At 33.2% G+C, this 16725-nt stretch overlaps 1 protein-coding gene across 11 annotated transcripts in view; it reads left to right on the forward strand.

Moving 5' to 3' along the window:
* Positions 1 to 16725, forward strand: part of EVI5 (ecotropic viral integration site 5) — a 195304-nt gene that overhangs the window by 85578 nt on the left and 93001 nt on the right. For 9 of the 11 annotated variants that reach the window (XM_072754623.1, XM_072754624.1, XM_072754616.1 and 6 more), the window contains 3 exons: positions 5788 to 5841; positions 7671 to 7703; positions 8261 to 8407. The exons of 1 other annotated variant lie outside the window; for it this stretch is intronic. In XM_072754623.1, coding sequence (XP_072610724.1) covers positions 5788 to 5841; positions 7671 to 7703; positions 8261 to 8407 — 234 coding nt within the window. The remainder of the gene's footprint in view (positions 1 to 5787; positions 5842 to 7670; positions 7704 to 8260; positions 8408 to 16725) is intronic. One more of the 11 variants, XM_072754620.1, reaches the window with a different exon arrangement.

The following is a 16725-nucleotide window of genomic DNA, read 5'->3' on the forward strand; positions in this document are numbered from 1 at the left end:
GGAAAATATGACTAATGTTATCTGAGTCATCCAGGAGTTATATTTAACAGTGTGAAGTGTTATATTGACACATTTATTTAACACTTAATATGTGAAGGGTCATTTACATGCATCATCTACTTTTATTCTTCTAATAACCTTATGAGAGGGTTCTTATCCTCATCTTCTTGAGCTTCAGGAAGCTCAAAAAATATGCAAGTTGTCATATTGCTAGAAAATGGTGAAAGTCAAGCATTTGAAATCTGATTTATGTTTTTCTAAGACCATATATTCTTCAGTGTATACACTGTGCTGCTTTCCAAAAAAGACTTAATGCATTGTGATGTAAGGTTTTTGGATGCCCGTTTTTCAGTTTCAGCATCACAAACTTTCATTAAATATCTGATGGCTATATAATAATATCCATGGGGGGTACAATAGCATAATTTATTCAAGAAGTCATCGGTTTAACAGATATTTGTAGAGCCTACTACATGTCCAAGCACTGTTCTAGGCCCTTGAAATGTATTGATGAAATAGACCAATTTCTGCCCTCATGGAACTTACATTTTAGTATAGGAGTCAGACAATAAACAAGTAAAATATATAGTACTTTGTTGAGGATAAGTGTTAAACAGAGAAAAGAATATGTCTGGGAAGAGAGGGTAAAATGTTAGTGTTTGGATTAAAAATTTAGAGAAGTTGACTAGATTACTTTTGAATAAGTACTTGAAGGAAGTTTAAGACCTAGGTATATAAATATCTGGAAGGAGAGCAGAATCCAGTCAGGAGTGTGCCCAGTAAGGAAACCATTGTGGATGGGACAGCATACATGATGAGGAAAGTGAGAGGAGTAGGGTGTCATTGAACATGTGAAGTCAATAACTTTGAATCCGGAAAGCCATTTGGGTTTTCAGTGAAGGAGGAGAAGGTAGGTTGAAGGTAGATTACAGGGGACAGGAAGACTAAGTAGAGGCTGATGAAGTACTACAGGCCAGAGATGATGGTGGCTTGGATTGAGGTGGTAAGAAGTGATTGGATTCTGAATAGATTTTAAAGATAAAGCTGGCAAGTTGATTGTGGCGGTGTGAGAGGATAGGAATTCAGCATTTTGGCTTTAGTGTGTAGAAAAATAGAGTTCCCAGTGCCTGAGATGGGAAGTTTATGGGAGGATCTGGTTTTGGGAGGAATATCAGGAGCCCAGTCTGAAGTATTTTCAGTATCAGATGCCTAGGAGATGTTCAAGGAGCCCCTTGAATATTCAGTGTTGAGTGTAAGAGAGGACAGGCTCAAAATATAAATTTTGCAGTTACTGCCAGAATGAGGATAGTAAAAACCTTTAGAGTGGTTGAGATTATCTGGGGATTGAGTATAGATGAAATAGAGAAGAGAGTTCAAGAATTGAGTCTGATCGTAAGCCAACATTTAAGTTAGAAAGATGAGAGCAAAGCAGAACACTAGGGAAGTATAGTGTCCTAGAAGCCAAGAGAAGAGAGAGTTTCAGTAAGAGAAGGATTTTATTTTACTATGTCAGTGCTAAAGAGTGTTTCTGTGAGAGGAGGATGGAGAAATAGTAATTGAATTTGTCAGCATGGAGATAAGCTAGAAAAAAGAGAAGAGGTGGGAACTAAAACTTGAATGAAACTGGAAAAAAATTTTAAAAACTGGAAAAAATTGGATATAGGTTATAAAGAGAAATAGGACAGGCAGTAGCTTAGAGAGAGGGTAATGATGTTGAGGGGATTTTGGTTATTCTTTACTTTTTTGTTAAGACGGGAGAAATAACCATGTTTTTATGGTGATAACCAAGTAGGAAAAGTTGATGATGTGTGAATGGCAGGGAGTAATTACTAGGGTCAGCATGGTTTAGGATTTAGACCGTGGTAGGAGCATTGGTCTATTATCATGGATAGTTAATCCACAAGAACAAGAAAGAATCTAAAATATATGGGGGGAAATGTAGGTAAGATGTAGGATGTTGTTGTGGGAGTTTGCTAAGTTCTGTTCTTATTGTTTTAGTTCTTTCAGTGAAATTTGAAATAGGATTATCATTTAGGAGTGATAGTGAGATGAAGGGTTCCTGGGTTAAAGAAAGAAGAGTAAGTACGAAATACGACCTGAGAGGGTGAGAGAAGGAATGGCCTATGGAAATACATTATTACTGCTACAGTGCATTAGTAGTCCAACTGAATTTAGTGATTGTTAATTTAAACAAACTTCAGTGTTTTATTTTTCTTCAGTTATATGTACCAGCATAGGTGCAACACAGAGTTATCAGTACGCTGACCCAGAGTGGTGGTTTTACCAGGCAAGTATGCTAACTCCTAAGGGAGAGAGTGCAGAGAGGAGGATAAAAGCAAGGAAATATCTATCTATAACGATTGGAAATTAAACTTTGTAAAGAAGGAAGGGAGCACATCAGATGTGGGACAATGAAAAGTTGATAGGATCAATGGATTGTCCCCATAAGGAAAATTATTGTGTTTGAGTTATTTCATAAAATGAGTAAGAATAAAATGGCAAGAATAAAGTGAGTTGTTAGAAACTGAAATTTCCCCATTTGGAGATATTTAGTTTTTTTTTTAAATCATTTTTCATTATTAAAAATAGCACCTATAGTTAGCATGTTTATGTATAAAGTTTTCTGGCACCTTATATTTTTTTAGCCAGCTGTAAAGAGTAGAATAATTGTATTATAGGATATTAGTATTTTTCAGACTTTTGATATGTACTAAGTAAATTTCCTAAAGAGTATTTCCAGGGTATGTTTTTTTGGGCAGCAATTTTCCATTCCACTAACATCTTGCCTACATTGGTTATTTCATTTTTGCTGTCACATTTCATCTCATTTTTTCTTTTCTAATTTGGTAGGTCAAAAAAGTCTCTCCCTCTCGCTTTCTTTTAAGTATATGCATCTGTTAGTCTTTCTCTGTATAGTTTTCACTTTAAAGTTTAGAAAACATTCTTAATTCACTCTGGCAAATGTGATTAAAAAGACAAATACTTAAAAATTAGAATTCAGTCAAGTGATAGATATTAGATACTCACTTTCCTATATTTCAGCAATAAACATTTCCAGAATATCTTAGAAAAAGAAATTCCACTTAAAATAAGAATAAAAGCATATTTAGGGATCACCTAAATGAAAAATAGGATAGAGCCTAACAAATTATCACTGAAAAACTTTGCATAAAGGCATTTAAAAAGGATGACTAAAGGGAAAAAACAAAAAGAAGTCTGCGTTAAATAAAGTTATTTCTCCATCAAATACATATTAACACATCCAGTCATTTAATTCCCCATGATTTTGCAGAACATTAAAAACATCTAAAGATAGTTGTAAAAAATAGAGAAAAATGATAAAATACTACTCATGCCTGACTTAAAGAATGTTATGAGCATTGTTTATCATTAATCAAGCTCTTGGTATTATGTGCAGTAATTCTTCCCATATCATTGCAGGCGTTACTCTAATTTTCTAGATGAGAAAATGGAGAGTCTACAATATTGAGTAAGGAGCACAGGTGTTAATTTTAGAGTGAGGATTTGAACCTACAACCCATCTAACTTCAAAACCCATTCTCTCAACTAATTTAATATATTAGCACTTAGGATTTGGGAAGGATAAACAAAATAATATAAGAATGGGAGAAATTAGCTCCACCAGACCAAAAGGAGATCGCAAAGCTATAATTACCAGAATACTGTGGTACTAGTCCAGAAAAAGAAAACTTGTAATTTAATAGGTAATCCTGAAATAGTCTTTAATAACTGATAAAGTTTATCAATTTGTGATGAAGTAGATGTCACATAAATGGGGAATTGGTTTATTTAAAAAGTGGTGTTCAGACATTTGAGTGTATGTGTGTGGGAGAAATCAATTTAGACTTTAATCTGTAGCAAACATTCAGAAGATTTATAGGAGATGGAGAGGGAAACCCAGATGAATGTTTTTAGTTCTAAATTTTATATTTTAGCATTATTTCTGTTGTAACATTAACTTTATTCACTCAATTGTCTGGTTGAACTTAGCTTTCTAAGTATTTTGGGATAAACAAAAAAATTTTTTTTTTCTGATTAAGTATGTTGAGAACATTTTGAGAATCACATTTGTTTCTTTGGACTTGCAGATTTTTAAAGGCATTTAATAATTGCTTATTTGCCTAGACCATTGTGCTACACATAATATGTATAGCCAAGAAATGAGAAACCTTTTCTTCTTAAGCTATTTTGTAGTCTGAAATCACACATAAAATAATAATGATTTCAGACCACCTAAATATGTTGTAAATATGTGTCTTCCAAGAATAAAATCTAATTTGCAGATCTTTATAATAACTCTTAAGATTTATTTCTTCCAATTTGTGGTTCACTTAACAAGATACAGTAATTCATAGAATCTCTATTTCCTTGGTCTGAGACTTTATATATTAACTATATTTTAGTCTTTACTGGAAAAATGGTAGATTGAATTAATAGAAATTTCTGAGGAAGACATTTTTAAAAGCAGAAATATAGAGGATGATAGGGTTGGAAGAAGGCTGGATTGAGTTCTGGAGTAAATTTGTACAAAAGGTAAGGGGAATTTGAAATTATAATGATGGCAAAATGAAGGGGTAACTTAAAAGATTCTAAAATGAAAGAATAACATCAGGATTCATACAAAAATATGTTGATGGAATATGCAAAAAGGCAGTTTTTTTATGTAGAGTGTTTTAGTTTTGATACTTAATAGCAGTAATTTGATAGTTTAGGGAGTTGAGTATTGAGCCATTAGGTGAAGATTTTTTTAAATCTGGTTTTACTTTTTTTTTTTAAAGATTATTTATTTGAGAGAGAAAGAGAGCACAAGAGGGCGGAGGGGCAAAGAGAGTCTTAAGCAGACTCTGCTGAGCGCAGAGCCCAACTTGGGACTTGACCCTGAGATCAGTCTCTGAGCTGAAATCAAGAGTCAGGCTCTTAACCAGCTGTGCTACCCAGGTGTTCCAAATCTGGTTTTGCTTTTTGGAACTATTTTAAAATGCTAGTAATCAGAAGTGTGTGTGTATGTGTGTGTGTGTGTGTGTGTGTTTAAGTTTGGTGGTGTGTTGTTTTTTAATCTTTTTTTTTTTTTAGTAGGCTCCATGCCCAACATGGAGCTCGAACTCATGACCCTGAGATCAAGAGTCACATACTCTCTGCTGACTGAGCCATTTTTTTACGTTCAGAACAACTCGTAATTAATTTGATGACAGTAACTCAATCTTTATATTTTCAGAATGTGAGGAATTTTGCAGCTTTCATATACAAGGCATAAATGAAGGCTGGTCTAGTTCTGAACTGACTATTTGGTATTTTTTCTATGAGCTGCATTTTTCAGATTTCTTATTTATATGATAAACATTTGAATTCTATTTGTATAGATAGTCTTTATAAGAGGTAAATGAATTGGAATCTTTTCTATATGATGGGGATGTTAAGGTAGATGAGAAAATACTGATTATGAGTCATGGTAGGTACTTTAAAAGAAAGGGATTATTTCTGTATGTAATGTAGCTTATATTTAAAATGCAGTCACAGCTGGATTGATTAAATGTCATTTTCTTTACTATGTATTTCCTACTCTGAACCTGTAAGAGGTTGACAGATAATAATGTAATCATTCCTTAGACCGTTGCTATTTATTAAAGGTGGTACATTTTAAGGGCTATGATTTAGGAATCTTTTCCTCTCAGGAATGCTTGCAAACAAACCTCTTGTTTTGTTTGTTTCTTTTTTTTCTTTTTCTTTTCTTTTCTTTTCTTTTTTTTTTTTTTTTTTTTTTTGCAGAGGTTACGCACAGAAAATAGACTTTTAAAACAGCGCATTGAAACATTAGAAAAAGTAAGTAAATAACTACTTATGCAAGTTTCTGTTGAATGCACAGCATTATTTTCTATTTTTAATAAAGGCTCAAGAACTCTATCACAAATCTCCAAAAGTTGTGGCATTAACTGCTTAGCTTGCCTAACTTACTACTTAACTAAATAACTTGTCATTAATAAAAATTGATCACTATGAGTCCTTGAACTTTAAGGTTAAAGTTTTAATTAAGGTTATTATTAGAGTAACATATTGATATCATTTGCTTTCCTTATGTATAATCTCTTTAAAAGTATGCTCTTTAGAGGTAACCTAATTAAGAATTCATTCTGTATAGTATTTTGAAAATGACTTTAAAATGTTGCCCTGACTTTCTAGCCACATATTAAATGTGCCAGTGATTCCTTTAAAGCCTAGGATTCCTTTGAGTTAAGTCAGAATGACTGATTTCTCCTAAAAATTCACCATGTTGTTGGTTTTCAACACAGGGGAATTATGCTTAAACATTTGATTCTCAGACTTATTTTGATACTACTTATTACCTCTTTCTTCCTCTTTGTATCATATAAAATAACTGGGCAGATGTGGAAAGTTTTGCATTATTTTTGTAGTCTTGCTCTGATGCTTTAAGAATATATTGAGTAATAAAAGTATAGTCTAAGAGTTTTGGTTTATTAAAAGAAAAACCTGAATTCACAGTCTTTTGGTGTTGGAGGGGCTTTTTTTTTAAACCAAAGATGAGAGTAAGTAGGTTTATAAATGATATTGCCAAGTATCTTAAAATCTTCCCTGAAAATCTACAGATTGGTAAGAAAGAAGACATGAAGAAATGGATAGTTTGGATATTTGTGTTTTGTTTGAAAACGTTGCACTACACACAAGGATAGGATGTTTATTACATGTCTTTTTGTTGTATAGACATTTCAGGTACAATATATTAGATAAAAAATAGTTTGCCTGTATTTCCTTCATCTTGTTAGAGTTGCTTTGAGGATAATTCTACTTTTCTGGTGACTCTGCAAAAAAGGATGAGCTTAATTTAGTTTTTAAGTTCTAATTGCATACTGTTTTTTCCATTAAATACTCAGTTTATAAATATCTGTCTTCTTAGGTGGTCTTTTATCTTTGGAATGAGATATTTTCACAGAGAAAGTGTTTTCATTTCATTGAACTGTCAGAAAGATAAAGCTGTAGGAAAGTGTTAAGTTTGATTTTACTTCTAGAAAATTAAGTACCTTTCTGCTGGCTTACATGGCCTAGGTCTGTCCTTTAGCACTTAGAATTCTACAAATGCTTAGGTATCCATTAAATTCTGTAACTAAAATGTTTACTTACTGAGTTATTGCTAGTTTATTACGGTGAGCTCATTAATTTCATTTGTCGTATTTTCCTCGCTTTGCTTCTTTGGAAGTTGCTGTTATACAAATTGCTGTCACACTTTATAAGTGGAATTGCTTACTCAAATTCCTTCTCCTTTTCCTATAAGTGGTTTGACAATATGGCTGACTCCCAAACATGAAGAGTTAAAAGTATGCTTTAAAAAGAAGCTATTTGCTTGTCCCAAACGATGAAAAAACCTCTTGTGTTTGGTCTTCTAGAAGCATATGATTTTTGGTAGTCTATGCTTATTTTGATATATTTTTCTTAAGGGTTAAGAATAACAGACACAGTAAAAAGTAAAAAATTAAAATTAAAAAAAAAAGCGTTAAAAATCAAACCTAAACATTGATTTAATTACAATGAAAAGTAGATGGAATTTGGGTATGCTTTGTTTCTTCTTATTCCTAATTTTATGCACCTTTATTTTATTTCTTTCTCTTAAATTTCTATCTGAATTTTTCCTTTTGTAGGAAAGTGCTTCCTTGGCAGATAGATTGATACAGGTATAGTTTTTTTGTTTTTGTTTTTTAGCATTTTCTCTAACTTTACTTCTAAGGAAAGTCCTAAACCTAGAGATTCACATTTAACGCATGCAATTTTACATGCATTTTCCTAGAAATAATTTTTTGGGCTGGTATATATGCGTGTAAACTTAATTTTTGATAACAGTGTTATCCTGGTTTATTAAACACCTTATGCACGTTTTAAAGCTAACTTTATTTAAAAATACTTATTCCAAAATATCAATCAGTGGATTCTGCAAAATTAACTACTATTCGTTGAAAATTTTAGTCCTGCATGTACTCAGTAATATTGCATGAATTGAATTTTTATTGACTGAGAGAATTGTTCTTAAGATTATCAGATGAATTTTTAAATTTAGTTTCCCCAAATTTGCTGGAGCAATAATGAGCTGCTGGTTAATAATTACTCAGGCTGTTCTGTTCTCTGAGGTGATTTTTTTTTTTAACATGTCACAGTAAATAACTAAACCTCACAAAGGTAGTCTTTCTTGAATCTATCCTAAATTGCTTTACACACACACAAATTATGTCCTAAGGGACAAGTGACAAGAGCCCAGGAGGCTGAGGAAAACTACCTCATAAAACGGGAGTTGGCCACCATCAAACAGCAGAGTGATGAGGCCAGTGCTAAACTGGAGCAAGCTGAAAATACCATCAGGAAGCTCCAGCACCAACAACAATGGGTAAGGAGTCTGGTAGTGCTTTTTCTCACCTTTCTCATCCCTTTTCCTTTAAACTTTTTTTTTTTTTTTTTTTTTTGGAAAGCACAGCTTCTGTGCTCTTGTTCTAAGTAATTTTGTTTTCTACTTTAATTGAATTCTTAATTTTATGTTCTATAATACTGAGGGATCTTACTGTGGTCTAAAGACTCTTCATTCTAACATTCTTTCTCTGTCCACACAGTTTTGTTAGAAATAGGTAATCTTTTCTTACGTTATATTTTAAGTCACAGAAAATAAATGATGTTTGTCAGACCGGTTTTTTCGTTTTAGAAATCTGTTTCATGTTGGTATTTTGCTATGGGTAATTTTTGAGTCTTAACTCCAGCTAATTCTTGTTAATTGTGCAGATGAAATATTATCCAACATAGAGAATATATGTAATTACCTCATCAAAGTTTTGATAATTTGGGGATTTATGTCTTGTGAAAAACTACAGCCTTAACTTCCTACATCAAGACATCAAATAATGGATTAAGATATATGCTTACATTTTTTCAAGAAGAGAGAAGTCTCAAAATGAAAAAAATGAACTTTTAAAAAATTATGTTAAGTAATTTAGGTTACTGATAGCTACTGATTTTATCTTTTGCAACTGAGACATCACTTTCCATTGGCAAGTTGAGACTAGTGTGATCTTGAGCAAGGATATGAGGGCTAAAAAGGCCAACTATGTATTTCTAAAAAGATATTACTTCTTGTTTCCATTTTCTGCTCTCAGGTAAGAGTTGGATTGTAACAGGAATAGGCAGAAAAAGTTATGCTAAATGTAGAATTCTGCACAAGTCTGGAAGGCAAATAGAATGACTTCAAAGTTGGACTTAAACTTTTATTCAGTAAAATTAAGAAACTATCATAAGTTGGCTATGAATATCAGAAAATTGAAAGCAAAAAGAAGAAATTGACAAGCAATTTTTTTCTCTTTAATGAAGGTATTAAGAAAAATTAATACAAAGGAGTAAAAGAATACTAAAACATTGGGAACTCTAATATTTTGTTCTGCCTTTGTATGAAATGTCAATATCAGAGCATAAAAAATAGAAAAAAAGAATTGGGGACATCCTATTGGGGATTAAGTTGAGCTGAGTTATCAGTGTAATGTGATTTTGTTATAGGGAAAGATAGTATTATTTTTGCATTTAGTATAAGCTACAGTGCTAATACATTAGAATTATCAATTACTGTTTTTTTTGCATAGTTTTTCAAGTATTGAGACCTTTGGACATAAAAATAAAAATGTTGGTTTATAATGAAAAAAGTAAAATGGGCAAGCAAAATTGGCCAGAATGAACTGAAGCTTTTGAAAATAAAATATAACAAAAGAATCTTTGTGCTGTTTCCAGGACAAGATAGTCTCACATTATGGGTCTAAAAAGTAACAAGTAGAATGCAGATCTCTACTTTGATTTTGTTTATATTTTTTTTCTCACTTGGCAGACTTTCTTCTAAACTGGAATAAAATGTAAAACAAACATAGAAAGCAGTGATGTACAAAACAGGTGAAAGTAACAGAGCCTTGGTTAAATTTCCAACTTCAAAGCAAAGTGCATATCTCTAGATAATAAACTAATTTGCAGAATACAGGAATATTATTTTTAAAGGATTTTAGAAAATAAGAGATACTAAAGGCTTTGAGGTGAGTCAAACATAGCTCTTTAAGTAATAATAGTTAGATATCTAAAAAGAGAATCAGTGACTTTGATGATGCTTCATTAAAAATTCCTAGAACATCTGGTTTGTGAACAGTTAGAAAAATAACTTTTACGCATTAAAAAGGAATTTACTATGTATAAGTCAGAACAAACTGACTTTGTTTCTGCAATAAACAAAAACTGTGCCATAATTGCAGCTTTAAAAGTTGTTAGGTACTCTCATGGTATCTTTCTAGTCAAGGTAGAGAAATATAGATGAAAGTAGTAAACTTAAGTGGTTTTATAGGTAATTAACCATATCAAGAGGTTGTCTATTTTGAAGCAAAGAGATGTCAGATATGTTTTGTCTCCTAAACCTATGCTTCCAAGTATTTTAATGTTATTAAACCCTTATGTGCAAGGTATGTTTAAGAATTTTATATATGAGGGGCAGCCTGGGTGGCTCAGTGGTTTAGTGCCACCTGCATCTCAGGGCCTGATCCTGAAGACGGGGGATCGAGTCCCACGTCGGGCTCTCTGCAGGGAGCCTGCTTCTCCCTCTGCCTGTGTCTCTGCCTCTCTCTCTCTCTCTCTCTCTCTCTCTCTCTCTCTGTGTGTGTGTGTGTGTGTGTGTCTCACATAAATAAAATCTTTTTTTAAAAAAAAGAATTTTATATATGAAATACTTCAGGGCAGCCCTGATGGTGCAGTGGTTTAGCACCGCCTGCAGCCCAGGGTGTGATCCTGGAGACCCAGGATCAAGTCCCACGTCAAGGGGACGTGGGACTGCATGGAGCCTGCTTCTCCCTCTGCTGTGTCTCTGCCTCTTTCTCTCCCTGTGTTTCTCATGAATAAATAAATAAAATCTTAAAAAAAAAATACTTCAGAAATTTAGTTAATATGTTGCACAATGAATCAAGATTCCAAAATATATTTAAAGTATATTTAAAATGAGAAACTAAAATAAAAGGTTATTTTACCAAAATAAATCTTCAGCCTTGCCCTTAAGACTCATATTCAGAGAGATGTCTTAGTGATACTTTATGTAACAAAGACCTAGAAATATTTTTAATTAACAAGAAATCAGGAATTAGCCAATAACATAATATGGGTTTACCCTCTCCTCCCACCAATCCGAAGTAGTCTTTCTAGAAGTACAGTGATCCAATTTAATTTTAAGTAGCTTGCAGAAAATTTGTAGTGTTGTTTCTAGTTTGAATACCAAAACTCATGTGAACTGTTTTCATGCTGTATTATGGCCAGATGTAGGAAAGACTGTGGCAGCTCTGGATGTTTTTAGACTACACTAAAGAAGACTTTATGAGAACATCATAGATATAGTCATTTAAAAGTATTTGAGAGGTGATCTTATAGAAGAATGATTAGCTTTTTTTGATATTGCTTCAGAGGCCAGAATGTATTTAAGGTCGACGGATACAAAATCTTATGCATTGGGATTTTGACAAATGGAGTAGTTGCTTGAAAGTAGTGAACATCAGTTGCTACATGTTTTGATTACAGCCTTCCAGTATAACTTCATGAATTCTTCAGAACTCAGAATAAAAGGTTTCAAATCTCTATTCCAGGAGGAGGTATTGAATTACCAATGTAACTCTTCCACCACCATCACCCTCTATTGCTAATAGTATTATTTTATATGATATAAAGAGCTTTGGATTTCATTTATGGGACTGACTTCTAGTCAGATTGTTTTTGCTAAATTGTGTGATTTTGATATTCAAGGACTTAGGCTTTCTTTTTCCTCTAAAATGATTACATAGGGGAGCCCAGGTGGCTCAGCGGTTTAGCGCTGCCTTCAGCCCAGGGCCTGATCCTGGGGACCCGGGATTGAGTCCCACGTCAGGCTCCCTGCATGGAGCCTGCTTCTCCCTCTGCCTATGTCTGTCCTCTCTCTCTCTGTGTGCGTCTCTCATGAATAAATAAATAAAATCTTTTAAAAAAATAAATGATTGCATAGGGTTAGACCATCTGAAGTCTCTTTGACTGAATGAACTTAATTTGAATGAACTTAATGAATTTGAATGAACTTAATTGAGTACATTCACATGCAATAAAATTCATCCAATTTAAGTGTATAGTTTAATGTGTTTTAACAAATATGTCTAGTTGTATAACATCACCTCAACCAAAATAGAGTATGTCTCTCACCCCCCAAATTTCTGTCTTGTCCCTTCACAGTTCATTTCTCCACTTCTAGCAGCCGTTCTGCTTTCTGTCATTGTAGTTTCCCTTGTTTTAGGATTTCATATAAATGGAATCATAAGGTATGAGGATTTTGTGTCTGACTTCTTTCAGTTAGCATATACACTCACTTTTTTCTTTTTTGGCAATTTTTTCTTTATTGTGATAAAATAGATAAAACATAAAATTTACCTTTTAGGTGCACAGTTCAGTGGCACTAAATATATTTTACAGTGCTGTGAATAATAACCACCATTTATTTCTTGAACTTTCTCATGATCCCAAAGAGAAGCTTTGTATCTATTAAAAAATAGTCTCCCCTTTCTCCTTCCCCTGATAATCTCTGCTCTCCTTTCTGTCTTGTATGAATTTGCCTCTTGTAGGTAAGTCATATAAGTGGAATCTTAGAATATTTGTCCTTTTGTGTCTTGCTTATTTCACTTAGCATGGTATCTTCAGGGTATAATAATTTAATTAGAAAAAAAAATAAAAAAAATTTAATTAGTTTTTATGGTGGTTGAATAATACTTTATGGTTATACCATATTTTGATTATCCATTTGTTCATCTTTGGTCATTTTGGTTTTTTGCCTTTTGGCTATTATGAATAATGCCACTGTGGTCATTAACATGCAAGTATCTGTTTGAATCCCTGTTTTAATTCTTTGGCATATATACCTAGAAGTGGAGTTACTGGATCATATGGTAATTCTGTTTAACTTTTTGAGGAACCACTAAACTGTTTTCCACAATGGTTGTACCATTTTAATTCTCACCAGCAATGTACAGGAGTTCTAATAAATTTTTTTTACTTCCTCATCAATTCTTGTTATTTTCTGTGTTTTTGGGTTTTGTTTTTTGTTTTATAGTATAGCCGTCCCTTAATTGGCGGTGATATTTCATTGTGGTACCTAGAAATGAATCTAACCAAGAAGATGAAAGACTTGTACTGAAAACTGTGAATCATTGTTTATTCATCTGTTGATGAAAGAAATTAAAGAAGACCTAAATAAATGGAAGGATGTCTGATGTTTAAGAATTGGAAGACTTAATATTGTTAAGATATCAACACTATCCAGTATTATCCACAAAACTCTAATTGTCTTTTGCAAAAATGGGAAAGCTGATCCTGAAATTCACATGGAATTGCAAGGAGCCCTAAATATTAAAAACAATCTTAGAAGAACAGATTTGAAGGGTTCACATGTCCCAATTTGAAAACTTACTACAATGCTAGAGTATTCAAAACAATATGATACTGTCATGATTATAGACATATAGATCAATGGGTTAGGAATTTTGAGAGTCCAGAAATAAACCCATGTTATCTGTGGCCAGTTGATTTTTTAACACGGGTGCCAAGACCATTTGATGAGGAAAGAATAATCTCTTTGATAAATGGTGCTGGGAAAACTGTATATCTTCATGAAAAAGAATGAACTGGGACCCCTACCACAGAACATGTAAAAATTTAATTTAAAATGGATTTAAAAAGAGATTTTATCATTTTAAAATAACTTTTATGGTTTTAAAGCCATATAATATTCTTAGAATGCATATGAATAAATCATCATAACCTTGAATTTGGCAATGGATTCTTGACTATGAGTTTTTTCATACCAAAAGTATAAACAACAAAGGAAAACAGGTAAATTGGACTTCATTAAAATTAAAACCTTTTGGGCATCAAAGGACATTATCCAGAAGATGAAAAGGCATCTTACAGAATGGTAGCAAATACTTGTATCACCTATTTGATAGAAATTTAGCATCCAGAATATATAAAGAACTTTTAAAACTAAAAAAAAGACAACACAATTTTAAAATGAGCAAAAGATTGCTGCATTATTTATGGTAATCAAGACATGGAAACAACCTAAGCGTCTTATGAATGGATAAAGATTGTGTACACACAATGTACATATGCACATGTGTGTGCATGCCACACACACACACACAGAAATACTACTCAGCCACAAAAGAATGAAATCATGCCATTTGCAACAACCTTGGATGGACCTTGAGGGTGTTAAGTGAAATAAGTCAGAGAAAGAAACAACATGTGATCTCATTTATATGTGAAATCTTAAAAAAAAAAAAAAAAAAAACTCATAGAGAACAGTTTGGTGGTTGCCAGAGATGGGGAGGGGGAGGTGAAATCAGATGAAGAGGGGTCAAAAGTTACAAATTCCTAGTTACAAATAAGTCATGAGGATTTAATGTACAGCATGGTGACTATAGTTCCTGTGTTGCATGTTTAAAAGATAATAGATCTTAAAAGTTCTCATTACAAAAAATTTGTGACCTTATGGTGACAAATGTTAACAGCATCCACCACTTGATGTGATCATTTCACAATATATACAAATACTGAATCTTTACATTTTACACCAAAACTAATATATGTCAGTTGTGCCTCAAAAAATTTTTTAAATGAAGAAAGGGCTTGACTACACCTTTCTCCAAAGAGAATATACAAGTGGAAAACAAGAATGTGAAAAGAACTCAACATCATTAGTCATTAGGGAAATGCAGATTGCAAAGAGGTACCAATTCACACTAGGACAGCTATAATAATAATTTTAAAAAATCAATTGTTGGCGAGGAGATAGAGAACTTGGAATCCTTGTACACTGCTGGTGGAAATTAGCGGTTCCTCAAAAAGTTAAACAGACTTACCATATGACTTAAAATTCAACTTCTGTGTATATACCCAAAATAATGGAAAACTGATACTCAAGTATGTGTACACACATTTGTAGCAACATTATCTACAAAAAAAGTAGACATAGCCCAAAAGTCTATCAGTGGAAGAATGGATAAACAAATTGTGGTATATGCATTCATGAAATACTTTTCAGCCACAAAAAGGGTTAAAGTACTTTACTATGGATGAACCTCCAAAATCTTAAGTGAAAGAAGCCAGACACAAAGATCACATATTGCATGACTCTATTATATGAAACATCCAAAATAGATAAATCCATGGAGACAGCAGATTTGTGTTTGCCAAAAGGTTAGGGTGGGAAAGGAATGAGAAGCTGCTTTATCTGTAAGAGGTTTTACTTGAAGTGATGGAAATGTTCTTAGAACTAGGTAGAATTGGTAGTTGCACAACATTTTGAATGGCCTAAATGCCACCTAACTGTTCACTTGAAAATGGTTATTTGAATTTTACCTAAATGTTTAAAGAAAAAGAGTCTGCAGAAGTCAAGAAATGTGTCTCAAGAAAATGACACATTTAGTTTGTGATTGCAGTAGAAGGTGGGAATAAGGGAAAATATATTAAATTGAAGTGCTGGAACCCATTGGTTAAGGTCAGAGTAGGGCCAGAAGCAAGTGAGCTAGCTTGCTTGTATGGGGAGCCTGAGAAGAACGGGAGCTTCCTCAGGGCTGGGGTTGGGCATGTGTCAATCAAGAGTTATGGTCACATTGAGATGAATATTGGAAATTTAGATAGCATAGTAGCTAATGCGGGTGACTCCCTCACAGTGAATTTACAGGAGTGAAGGATCAAGGAGGTCTACCTATAACTGTTGGCTACAACTACTAGTTATGATTAGGAAAAAATGTAAAAAGATGAAAAAAGATATACTATGCAAACAGCAGAAGGCTGGAGTGTCTGTATTAATATCACATAAAGTAGACTGATTTCTTTCTTTTCCTTTTTCTCTTTTTTTTTTTCTTTTCTTTCTTTCGAGAGGCAGAGACACAAGCAGAGGGAGAAGCAGGCTCCCTGCAGGGAGCCTGATGCAGGACTTGATCCCAGGACCCCAGGATCACGACCTGAACCAAAGGCAGATATTCAACTACTGAGCCACCCAGGTGCCCTCGTAGACTTCAGAACAAGGAATAGTTCCTTGATAAAGAGAGACATTTCATGAGTCAATTCACAAAGAAGACATAATCTTATTTAGGATTGTATGTATTTAGGAATATATGTATCCTAATGTGTGCTCCTAGCAATAGAGGCGTGTGAAGCTGAACTGGTAGATCTGGAAGGTGAAATGGACAAATCCACAGTTACGGTTATGGTTATCATCTTCAGTATATCCCTGTCTCAGTAATGGATGAAACAAGTGGTTGGAAAATCAGTATGGATGCAGAAGACCTGTGCAACAACTTGCAACTATGCCAACTTGACCTGTTTGGCATAACATAACAGCAGAATACATACTGTTTTCAAGTGCACATAGAACATTTACAAAGATAGATCATATTCTGGGCTATAAAATAAATGTTAACAAATTTAAAATAATTGAAATCATACAAAGTATTGTCTTTAACAGCATTCAGTTAGAAATTAATAATATCTGGAAAATCCCCCAAATATTTAGAAATTGATGCATTTTTATCCATGTGTCAAAGAGAAAAATCTCAAAGGAAATTAGAATGTATTGAATTAATTGAAGACACAGCATTATCAAAATTTGTAGGATTCACCTAAAGC

The sequence above is a fragment of the Vulpes vulpes genome, chromosome 3 (assembly GCF_048418805.1).
Source record: "Vulpes vulpes isolate BD-2025 chromosome 3, VulVul3, whole genome shotgun sequence".
Classification (NCBI taxonomy): domain Eukaryota; kingdom Metazoa; phylum Chordata; class Mammalia; order Carnivora; family Canidae; genus Vulpes; species Vulpes vulpes.